The 12,951-nt window shown below is 40.9% G+C and overlaps 1 protein-coding gene across 1 annotated transcript in view; it reads left to right on the forward strand.

The window, feature by feature from the left end:
* LOC124613258 (polyglutamylase complex subunit TTLL1-like) overlaps positions 1-12,951 on the forward strand; it is an 80,020-nt gene that overhangs the window by 35,163 nt on the left and 31,906 nt on the right. The window contains exon 5 of the mRNA XM_047141950.1: positions 1,635-1,836. Within this exon, the coding sequence (XP_046997906.1) occupies positions 1,635-1,836 (202 nt within the window). The remainder of the gene's footprint in view (positions 1-1,634; positions 1,837-12,951) is intronic.

Genomic DNA, 12,951 nt, shown 5'->3' on the forward strand with positions numbered 1-12,951 from the left:
CCCGAAACCTTTGACAACGTGTCTGGCGGAATGGCTTCACATGCAGATGAGATGTACTGCTTCAGCTGTTCAATTGTTTCCGGATTCTGGCGGTACACCTGGTCTTTCAAGTGTCCCCACAGAAAAAAGTCACAGGGGTTCATGTCTGGCGAATAGGGAGGCCAATCCACGCCGCCTCCTGTATGTTTAGGATAGCCCAAAGCAATCACACGATCATCGAAATATTCATTCAGGAAATTAAAGACGTCGGCCGTGCGATGTGGCCGGGCACCATCTTGCATAAACCACGAGGTGTTCGCAGTGTCGTCTAAGGCAGTTTGTACCGCCACAAATTCACGAAGAATGTCCAGATAGCGTGATGCAGTAATCGTTTCGGATCTGAAAAATGGGCCAATGATTCCTTTGGAAGAAATGGCGGCCCAGACCAGTACTTTTTGAGGATGCAGGGACAATGGGACTGCAACATGGGGCTTTTCGGTTCCCCATATGCGCCAGTTCTGTTTATTGACGAAGCCGTCCAGGTAAAAATAAGCTTCGTCAGTAAACCAAATGCTGCCCACATGCATATCGCCGTCATCGGTCCTGTGCACTATATCGTTAGCGAATGTCTCTCGTGCAGCAATGGTAGCGGCGCTGAGGGGTTGCCACATTTGAATTTTGTATGGATAGAGGTGTAAACTTTGGCGCATGAGACGATACGTGGACGTTGGCGTTATTTGGACCGCAGCTGCAACACGGCGAACGGAAACCCGAGGCCGCTGTTGGATTACCTGCTGCACTAGCTGCGCGTTGCCCTCTGTGGTTGCCGTACAGCGTACGCGGTCGCCCTACCTTTCCAGCACGTTCATTCGTCACGTTCCCAGTCCGTTGAAATTTTTCAAACAGATCCTTTATTGTATCGCTTTTCGGTCCTTTGGTTACATTAAACCTCAGTTGAAAACTTCATCTTGTTGCAACAACACTGTGTTCTAGGCGGTGGAATTCCAACACCAGAAAAATCCTCTGTTCTAAGGAATAAACCATGTTGTCTACAGCACACTTGCACGTTGTGAACAGCACACGCTTACAGCAGAAAGACGACGTACAGAATGGCGCACCCACAGACTGCGTTGTCTTCTATATCTTTCACATCACTTGCAGCGCCATCTGTTGTTGAAAATTGTAACTACTGTAATTTCGAAAGTTTGTCCGCCTGAAAATGTACTGTTGTCCCAAGCATATTGCAACAAACGGTGTATTTCTATCGCTGCTCGTTTAGTTTTTATTGCCGTTTCAAATATACCGGTCATTTTTGAAACACCCTGTATTAACCAAGCCAGCACGCAAACAGCTTACAGACTTAGCCGTTTCGGAAATGGGTTCCACCGTTGGCCTGACAGCCAATGATCATCCTGTTTTTGACGTCACATGTCTACTCCATCTCCGCATCACGACAACGACTGCACTGTTTTCCGTTATCCTCGGCATGTGTTATATACCCTCCACTGTTAGTGCTGCCACGTCTGTGAGTGATTATTGCAAGCTTATGTCGGACATAGGTGGTGGTGACATTAATGTTACTGGACCGTGTGTGTGTACATACTTCCGGGACTTCGGATTGCTGATTACTTCAAGGAAACTTTTCTACTGTGCAGGTACATCCAGAACCCTCTTCTAATCGGTGGCAAGAAATTCGACTTACGGCTGTATGTACTGGTGACGTCGTTTCGCCCTTTGAAAATATATTTGTTCAAGCGTGGCTTCTGTCGCTTCTGCACCGTCAAGTATGACACCAGCATCCAGGAGATGGACAACGTGTTCGTGCACCTGACCAACGTCTCCATTCAGAAACACGGAGTGAGTATCAGCAATGTCTCTTTTTATGATGTGATATCTATTTTCCCTTTTTCTTAAACGTAGCATTTTTCTTCGCCAACTGATTTACCATAGATAGTTAAGACACGTTAAATCAATTATAGATAGATTTTGAAGGTAAGCAATACTTGCATATTCTTAGCAAAAATTATGAATGATTAACCTTAGAGCTCACCGGAATAGATACCCCAATGAAAACAATTGAAGAATTGAAGATTGATTAATCGTTGGACAGGACACCTATTCTACCTGGGCAATCACAACTTCCTATTATGTTTAAACAGTCCCATTCACTTTCCCCCACGTCCTCGCTCTTTCTGTCAGATTGCCGTGTCCAATTTCGCACTGACATTTAATTTAAGACAATGAAGTATTTAAATCTATACCTTTGGACATGGTTTCACTAAGGCAATCGAATGGAAATTCCTTTACATTCATTCATAGTCATCGTTTAGGGACCGATGACCTAGCACTTTGGTCCCTTGCCCCCTCTTTTAAACCAACCAACCAACCAATCGTGATTTACTTTTCCAACAACTTATACTTGGTACATTAGTTATGGCGTAGCCTGTCACATTCAGAGACATTTCAACTACTAGTATATTCTATTGATTCTTGAAAGACATTTATTTTCAAAACTCAGGAAGAACATTTAAACCACTGAATTTCTGTATCCTGTCACCAACCCAATTAGACTTCCTCCAGTGTCGGGAACAACGTTCATGTAAAATCCGTAAGACAAACTGAGGGCAACAGGTGAAAAGTGGAGCCGATATTCAAACTGATAGTGTTTCTAGTTGTACAAATATTTAGAGGAATGCACGTACACGACGACTGATCATTTCAATATTCGACAAAATAGCGCCTCTAAACACGGTAAGCCCTCTTCATTCTTTAGGTATTTATATTTCAATATGCTATGCAGTCTGTCAGAATAACAATAGTAGTGTATCGTTGAGAAGAATAAAAATATTATTGTGCTGCACTAGCAGAAACACACTTCAGCATTTGTATACGATAAACTGTTAAGTTTAGGAGGAGTATGAGATTGCTTTTTAACGTCTCATCGACAACGACGTCATTAGAACGGAGCAAAAGCTTGGGTTTGGGACGGATGGGGAAGTAAATCGGCCGTGCCGTATCAAGTGAACCATCCCGGCACTTTCTGAGGCTATTTAGGGAAATCACGGAAACCCTAAATCATTATGGCCAGACGTGGGTTAGAATCGTCGTCCTCCATTATGCAAGTTCTGAGAGCTAGCTTTTAAGTTTAAATACTATACAAAACGTTGATCTGCGAGCTCTTCGCAGGCTAGGTAACAATTTTTCTGACAGAATATATAGGAAAACATCAATCCCTACAAGAGGCCAAACGATAGGAAAAATACCAATCAAGGCGTGATCCGAGCACGATAAGCGTCTAGGAATGTCAGTGAACACAGTACTTATGGCTCCGGCGGGTGACTGAGGCGTTGCTATGTTCATTCGTGAGCGGTGACCTGTGGAGTTTCATGAATCACGGTTGTGATGACGTTCGTGGCGATCATGACAGTTTTCGTGTTGGTGGTGTCCTCCATACCATTCGATTATCGCCATAGTTCTAACTCACTGTCTTGCAGGAATATTAGAAATATATTGTTGCATTTGTTTATTTACTTTAAAATATGTATGTTATGCACAGAGCTAATATAGACGAAGCTAAATAATACTGCCAATAACTTTGCGAAAGAAGTTAAATGATCAATAGAAACACACAAATAATTTTACTTTCCATTTAAATCATACCGACACATACCTAAATTACAAATGCATATTTGCAATTACTTTGATTATGCTATCTCCTGTCATACAAACACAAATTGCGAATTTCCTTTACACCACACGCACATTGCAAATTATTATAGCGACCATTCATACAGATGAACAGCTGACTGAAGCTGGTGAATCCACGTTTCTGCTTCCGCCTCTGTATATTTTCTTGACCTAGACTATCAGCGTTCTTTTTCACATAATTTCTTTTTTTTTTGTTCATGTTTTTATTTTTCTTAAGCATTTTCTCTCCGTATTCCAAACTAAGTAACGCTGACGTCTCGCAATGTAAGTCACCGAACTTCTTACTCTGTTGTTTCATTCGATACTTCACGTCCGTCCAATTTTTGCATTCATTCCCAGCAACATAATTGTTGCCTATTGTCAATGTGTGCTTCTTTTCTTCCTATTTTGACGGTCTTCTGTAAGTCCTTATTGATTTTCAACAATAACAGAGTGCTATAGCTGAAGCCAGTTTACTTTTCACTGTCTGATCTTTGTTCCTGAGCTCGTATAATATGATCAAATTCCCGTGTAAGAGAATACTTGGCAAAATATTTCGGTAACTGCCATTAATTTTATCCTTAATGCCCTTGCTCAAGACAATGAATCCAACCGAAATGATGTTTCTATGATTCCTACATACCAGATATTTCAGCAGAACCTAAAATAAAAAATGAATTATCGAAAGAGAATTGGATTTCGACGGTCGGGTGTTCATATAGGTCCAACTATTAACTGATGGCGAAAGTTTATTGTTGTAAACCATATGTACCTGAATTGAAATTGTTTCTCTTATTTCATGAGAAGAGTGATGACGCGGTTGCAATATCCGTGCAGGCTACATGCACTCAAAAACGGCCTCTATGTCAAGCGGCGATGCCATTTTTCAAGATGAGACCATTACACAGATCGTATGTGACAATGTTTGGGAATATATGGCGTGAGACTTCCTCAGTTTTAGTCAACTTCAGGAATTGGAAGCTTTTCGAGTACCTTTGTGACAACATTGATTGACACGATTGACAGATGAAATCGTTGTGTGTGTTCCTCAGTTCCATGTTGAAACACTGTGCTTGACAGTTGTAGCCTACGTAGCCACCTTCATTACCAATGAAGTATGGATATCGACATGAGAACCTACAAGACTGTTGCGTGGTGTTATAGACAGCTGAAATACTGATTGGTTAAGAACAGTTTGGAGGAAAATGAAGTCTAAGCTAAGTTCAAAAGTGAGGTAGTATGCTCTGATGCACATGTCTACGTAATAAAATATACACTTCTCGTATATTTAAAGCCATGTCTAAACTGGGGAGATTAAGAGTCGTAGTTGGTTTTCCACCTTCTTGCACGGCTCATAAAAATAGAAAAGACAGATAAAAGGTACAATAGCCCTAAGAAACTATTGAGGTGCTAATTGAAGTATGAGCGCCCGTATTCGCAGAGACTAACTAACTGAAAGTTACTTGGAAACAGACTGTGACAAACCTGTAAAATATACGTATGTTGGGTTTGAAGAATTTGCAGTGGTTCATCGACCCACATGCGTCTGTGTTTCAAGTGGTATCTCAACTCGTTTTAATTTTTGCGTGCTAGTTACCTATCTGTCTGTCAAAACATAACAAGCAAACAGTGCCTGAAAAGCATCTTGCCAAACAATTATTAGAAATTATAAACTGATCCGTCTCTAAAGACCAAATAAAATATGGTGATGAAGATTCTATCTTACCATATCGCTGTGTAAGGAACAGAATTAAAATTTTACTAATTAACACTTGCCAGTTCATGTAAATCGTAAATTATGAATGTCGATGTTAGGGAATGTAAGTACAAGAAGCATAATTGGTTGCTGCTGACTTCATTGTCGTTTGAACTCTGTGTTATGATTCATTTCTTGTACACAATATAACAACAGTGAATGATCGCCAGCACAAATATGCGTACTCACCACGTAAGTGAAATGTAGAGGTAAGACTTTCACCAACATTTCGTAGTAATTAAGCTGTTTTGTAATTACCCTTTGCATAGAGCATGGAACCCATAGAGGCAGTATATTTGTTCGCATTCAATAGACATTTCGACTAGCATTTGAATGTGACCCACCGATGCTGAGAGTTTTGATGTTAACCTATTTTGTGACATTCAAATATAAATTTATATATTCTCATGTACGTACATATCTTGGAAAAAACTGTGTAGAGCACGACATAGGATACTTAGCTTTGTACCACATGTTATAGTTTCTTCCCGCTCCAACCACGTATAGAGAGCGGATGAATAACTGCCGAAATGCCTCTGTGTGTGCTGTAATTAGTCTCATAGTTTCCTCATAACCCATATGGGAGCTACACTTAGAGGGCTGAAGAATATTTATATATTTAAATTTTATTTTATCAATGGTGGGTTTCTGAACTCCATGACCGTTAAGGTTGTTGGTGAAGAACACAGCCAGCCACAAATACTTCGAAGATGGTTTATTTCAGTGCCATAACCGGCTTCCAGCTGCCATACCTATTATCACATGGCTAACGTTTCCGATTACATTTCTGGTTTTGTCAGCAGCATGTACTCATTACTAAACTCCACCAAAGACAAGTTAATGAGGAACTGCATACACTTACATATGTGCCAGTGGGCAACATATTTTCTTTTCTTGGTAACTATGCCATTTTCAGAACAGTTTAAAAACTGTTACAGTGCAAAAAGCTCATGTATTCGAAATAAACCGCAGATGTTCGAAAACGCTTCCTAACGTTCTTTGCGTGAGATTGGGACCGAGACATGTGCTTTACATTCGATAATTCGGTTCACAGTGCAAGGACTATCGGTCAAAGAAAACCAGCTTAGCAGGAACTGCAACCGAACAAATGTGGAATCTTTTGCAAGTAACTTGACAATAATTCTCTGAAGACGAGATTTTCACTCTCGCGCAAATTGGAACATTGACGGATCGGCTGTACTTTAGTGCAGTGGCCTGAACGGATCGTTTCCAACCATAAAACTGAGGGAAATTGGCTCCAGTGCGTAGAATGAAAGACGAGCGCACGGATTAAGCACAAAGAGTCAACTAACTTTCACACGTGTGAAAATTTTGAGAGCGCGCTCAAAAGTAACTGGAAGAGTGTGCTATATTTTCTTAAACATTTATTCAAATTACTGTTTAGTCCTAAATTGGTCTAAAATATGTATTAGTGGTTCATCAATGTCACTGTATGTTTTTTTCGTTGTAAATACGATTTTTAATAAGTAATTTCTCATCCAAATAACCTGTGATAGCCAACACCAATGACAGTGCCACTTCGTCACAAAATTTTTCTCCGATACAACATTCATTTTCTAAAATTTTGAATATTGCTATGGCTACAACTTAGTGGAAAAATACAGCCATGGGCACATATCACGAGGCTTACTAGTGTTAGTGACGTGAACAGCAATCACTGCTTTAAGCAGCTAAAAGTAGCATCAACATCCTTGACTGAAATTAATACGATTCGAAAAATTCCAAAAAACGAAAGCTCATGGTATTTCAGATAGAATCATAAAATGTTGTCCAGCTTAATATGTAATATCCATAGTGATTGCATTACTGGCACAGGGAATTTTTCCAGACAGTTTAAAATATTTAATTTTTAAACTACTGCATAAGAAATATGACAAGGCAGACTTAAACAACTATCATCTAATTTCCTTAATGACTTTTTTTTCCAAAATATTCGAAAAAGTAATGCACTGAAGAGCAGTCGTGCATTTAAGTGGAAACAGTTTTGGTACCGTAAAATAGTTTGGATTACAGAAAGGGTTCTCGACTGAGTATGCTACTTGTACATTCAATCACCAAATAGCACAAGCCTTGAATGGTAATATATGGTCTGTTGGTATTTATGCATTCACTCATCAAATAGGACAAGCATTGAATAGTAATATATCGCCAGTTGGTATTTTTTGTGATGTCTCCAAGGCATTTTATTGTGTGGATCATGATTCTCTCTTTGAAAAACTCGAATTTTATGGAACTGATGGCTTTAGACACAGCTAGTTCGAATCATACTTGACAAACAAGACGTGGAAGGTTGTATTCAATATTTCAGACGATATCGCAAAGGCAGAAAATTTTAGTGACTGGACAATAAAATCATAAATAACGAAGACAGTCCCACAGGGTTTACTTGTGGGTCCACTCCTATACCTCATATATGAGAATGATCTTCCACTTAACATTCAATAATTAAAATTTGTACTTTATGCAGATGATACTAATGTTATCATAAATCCCATTAGAGAAGCAACACAAGTGTTGGTAAATTATATTTTACAAAGATTTACTAAGTAGTGCTCTGAATAATAGACTCTCTCTCAATTTTGAAAAAAAAGGAACTACATTCTGTCCTGTACAACAAACATAGACATACCAACAACAGCACATCAACAGGACTCAGTAAGAAGGGTACAATGCGTGAAATTTTTGTTGTACATACTGATAAAATTTTGACCTGCCTGAAGCATATTACTGAGATTCTCAAACAGTTCAGCTAATTTAGCTCTTTGTATAATTGGTAATCTTGGAAATAAATATATCATTCTCTTGATATATTTTGCATATTTCCAATGAATAATCTCATACGGAATAATTTTCTGGTTTTAACTCATCACCTAGATAGAAAGTACTGATAGCACAAAAGCGAACAGTAAGAATAAATTCTGGTGTACCTCCACAGACGTTTGCAGGTAACCCTTTGAGGAGCTAGGCATTTCATCTGCACCATCACAAGTACATTTTCGCAACTGAAATTCGTCATAAACAGTCCGTCAAGTTTGAGAACAATAGTGGTGTACGTACCTTCGACACTATAGGGAGAAATGACCTTTATTATCTACTAGTTTAGCTCCCGTTGCTTCGCTCTTGAGGACTGTACGGCCTGCAGAGACTTTTTTTTTCATTTTCTTTTAGTCGAATGTACTTTTGACCAAAAAATGATTCTAGTAGCTGGAATCCAACATTTTTGTTAATCATGCCTTTTGCGTTCTTGTGGAACTAACGGAGAAATGAAGCACCAATATTCATAAATTTCATTAATTTTTTTTAATGTAACAAAACATTTTCTTAAAATTTTTCATCCTCTACTGCACTCCCTTAGGGGTTGAATTTCCAGAAACACTTAAAGACTTTTCTTGTTTCTAAGCGAGAAGTCAAATGCCAGTTTTCATGTATGTAGCCTAAAAAATGCCTTTATTAGTTCTTTAGTAATTCTTTATTTTCAAAATAAGTCAGCCACTATTTTATTCCCTTAGTGGTTGAATCTCCAAAATGCCAAAATAAGTATTTTTTATTTTGTGACTGAGAAACCAAACACTAATTTTCGCAGATCTGGCTTCAAAATTCCCTTAACAATGACATGCTTTCTAAAGGTCTTTCATCCCTTATTTCACTGCGTTAGGGGCAGGATTTAGGACAATCCCTTCTAGAGCGATGCCTACAGTATAGGATACATACATCCTCTCCGAACTTCAAGTTCCTATCCTTAGTGGTTTTGGCTGGGTGATGACGAGTCAGCGAATCAGTCTGATTCTGTTACATTCCCTTAGAGGGTGAATTCCCAAAAACAGTGGCATGCTTCTGTTTTATTTCTAACAAAGAAGCCAAATGCAAATTTTCATAGATTCAACTTCAGAAATTTTTCCACAATTAAATATTTCGATAAAAACACTCATCCCCCGTTTCACCTCGATAGCAGTTGAATTTCCAAAAACACTGAAATATGTATCTTTTTATTTCTAACTGCAGGCAAATTTAAAATTTCAGAGATTTAGAATTAAAAATGCTTTTATAATAGAATATTTTCACAAAAGTCTCATACCGTATTTTGCCCCCATAGGGGTTCAGTTTCCAGGAACACTGCAACACGTCTCTCTTTATTTGTAATAGAGGAGTGAAATATCAATGTTCACAGACATAGCTTTAAAAATACTTTAGTAGTTCTTTAATAACAAAGTATTTTCAAATAAGGCTTTCACTCACTATTTTACCCTCATGGAATTAAATTCCCGAAAATGCTGAAACATGTATTTCTTTATTTCTGATCTAGAAACCAAATACCAATTTTCGTTGGCCTAACTTCAAAGCAGCCTTAATAGTGGCTTGTTAAAAAAAACGCTTCATCCCCTATTTCAGCCCCGTTGGACATAGAATTTAGAAAAATCCCTTCTTAAACGACGCCTATAGTGTAAGATACACTTCTCTTCCAAATTTCAAGTTTAGCGGTTTTTGTTGGGCCATGATAAGTCAATCAGTAGGCAGTGAGGACATCGCCTTTTATGTACAGAGGTTGTTAATGCTGTGAGTGGATGAGAGAGGAGTTAAATATGGAGCAATAAAAGATTTTGATCATTTGGCCAATAACAGAAAATGTCGGACTACTTTAAAATCATATCTCCTGGACGACTCTTTCTATTCCATTAACGAATTTCCACTTAAAAATTAACAGCAGTAAAAAATGTACGAGGGTCACTCCAAAAGAAATGCACACATTTTTTTAAATACATCTTTTACTCTACATGTTTGAAAGTTTTACAGTTTGTAGATACATCCTTTAAGAACAATATTTTCATTTTCCACATAATTTCCATCCCTCTCAATTGCCTTACGCCATCTTGGAACCAGCGCCTGTATAACCGCACGGTAAAATTCTGGACCAACCTGTTGGAGCCGCTGTTTGGCAGTGTGCACAAGGCAGTCATCATCTTCAAACCTTGTTCCACGAAGAGAGTCTTTCAGTTTTCCAACGAGATGATAGTCACATGGAGCCAGGTCAGGACTGTAAGGCGGGTGTTTCAGTCTTGTCCATCCGAGTTTTGTGATCGCTTCCATGGTTTTTTGACTGACATGTGGCCGTGCATTTTTTTTTTGTTTTGGTGTTAGGGCGTAAAACTGCTAATGTCATTAGCGCCCGGTCCGTGACTTAGGAAACAGTAAAAAAACGAAATTGAAAACCAGCAGCAATGGGAACGAAAGTTATAAAATTGGAGAAACTAAAAGCAGAAGGAAGGCTTAAAAATCCACTACAGAAAGGGGTTGGTTGTCCCCAAAAAAAGCTTCAAATGACTGACCTCATTTCACTGGCACTAATAGACTTGAGAACGCGGTCGGCTGAGCGCGTGTCATCTGCTAAAATCGACGACATATCGGGCGATAGCTGTAGACGGGAGCGTAACGGATTAAAATAGGGGCACTCAATTAAAAGGTGTCTTACCGTCCACAGCTGAGAGCAGTGGGGACAGAGTGGGGGAGGATCGCCGCTTAAAAGATGTCGATGGCTAAAAAGACAGTGCCCTATCCGGAGTCTAGTTAAAATTACCTCCTCCCGACGACGCGTTCGGGAGGAAGAGGTCCAAGCACAAGGAAGAGCTTTCACGTCCCGCAATTTATTAGGGAGAAGTGTCGACCAATGCGCATGCCATAAATGAACAACACGACGACATAAAACGCTCCGTAGATCGACGAAGGGGATCGATTGAATAGCTGACCGAAGAAGAGAGACTGCAGCCTTGGCTGCTATATCGACCGCCTCATTTCCACAGATACCAACGTGTAGCGGGAGCCAGAGGAACGCCACCGAGACGCCCCCCCATGTGGAGCAAGCGCAGACAGTCCTGAATCCCGTGGACCAGAGGGTGCACAGGATAAAGAGCTTGGAGACTGAGGAGACAGCTGAGAGAATCTGAGCAGATAACGTACTGTATCCACTGATGGCGGCGGATGTAGTGGACAGCCTGGAGAACAGCGTAAAGCTCCGCAGTAGAAACCGAACACTGGTCGGGAAGCCGAAAGTGATTTGGGGTGTCGCCAACAATATAGGCACTCCCTACACCTAACGATGTTTTCGAGCCGTCGGTGTAAATAAATGTGGCGTCCGTCATTTGTGCACATAGAGCAGCAAATTCCCGACGATAAACAAGTGAAGGGGTACCATCCTTGGGAAATCGACAAAGGTCACGGAGCAGGCAGATCCGGGGACGGAGCCAAGGCGGTGCTGTACCCCAAGATGTCAAGAAGGTTTTAGGAAAGCCGAAGGAAAGAGGATGGAGCAGTTGTCGGAAGCGGACTCCCGGTGGTAGTAGGAGGAGGGGCGGCCTGCACACCCTACATCAAAGGAGGCGTCGAAAAAAAGGTCATGGGCTGGATTAGCAGGCATGGAAGACAGATGGCTAGCATAACGACTCAGAAGGACTGCTCGCCGATTGGACAGCGGAGGTTCAGCAGTCTCAGCATAAAGGCTTTCCACAGGGCTGGTGTAAAAAGCTCCAGACACTAAACGTAATCCACGGTGGTGGATAGAGTCGAGACGCCGAAGAATAGACGGCCGAGCAGAGGAGTAGACTATGCTTCCATTGTCCAATTTCGAGCGCACTAAGGCGCGATAGAGGCGGAGAAGGACCACTCGGTCCGCTCCCCAGGAGGTACCATTCAGGACACGGAGGGTGTTAAGGGATCGCAGACAGCGAGCCGAAAGATAGGAAACGTGGGAGGACCAGCACAGTTTTCTGTCAAACATAAGACCCAAGAATTTAGCGACGTTTCAAAACGGAAGGTTGACAGGACATAGATGTAAGGAGGGCGGAAGAAACTCCTTACGTCGCCAAAAATTAACACAAACGGTCTTACTGGGAGAAAAACGGAAGCCGGTTTCGATGCTCCAAGAGTGGAGGCGATCGAGACATCCTTGAAGACGTCGTTCAAGAAGGCTGGTCCATTGAGAGCTGTAGTAGATCGCAAAATCATCCACAAAGAGGGAGCCCGAAACATCAGGAAGGAGACAATCCATAATTGGATTGATGGCAATGGCAAACAGTACAGCACTCAGCACGGAGCCCTGGGGTACCCCGTTTTCTTGGGAGAAAGTACGGGAGAGAGTAGTGTTCACCCGCACCCTAAATGTGCGCTCTGCCATAAATTCGCGAAGAAAAAGGGGCAGCCGACCTCGAAAGCCCCAAGAGAACAGTGTGCGGAGGATGCTTGTCCTCCAACAGGTATCGTATGCTCTCTCCAGACCAAAAAATATTGCTACTGTTTGGCGTTTCCGGAGAAAATTGTTCATGATATAAGTGGAGAGAGCAACAAGATGGTCAACTGCAGAACAATGCTTTCGGAATCCACATTGGGCAGGAGTTAAAAGACTGCGGGATTCCAGCCACCATGCTAAACGGTAATTCACCGTACGCTCCAAAACCTTACAGACACTACTCGTGAGAGAAATGGGGCGATAGCTAGAGGGGAGATGTTTGTCCTTTCCA

The sequence above is a fragment of the Schistocerca americana genome, chromosome 4, assembly GCF_021461395.2.
Source record: "Schistocerca americana isolate TAMUIC-IGC-003095 chromosome 4, iqSchAmer2.1, whole genome shotgun sequence".
Taxonomy (NCBI): Eukaryota; Metazoa; Arthropoda; class Insecta; order Orthoptera; family Acrididae; genus Schistocerca; species Schistocerca americana.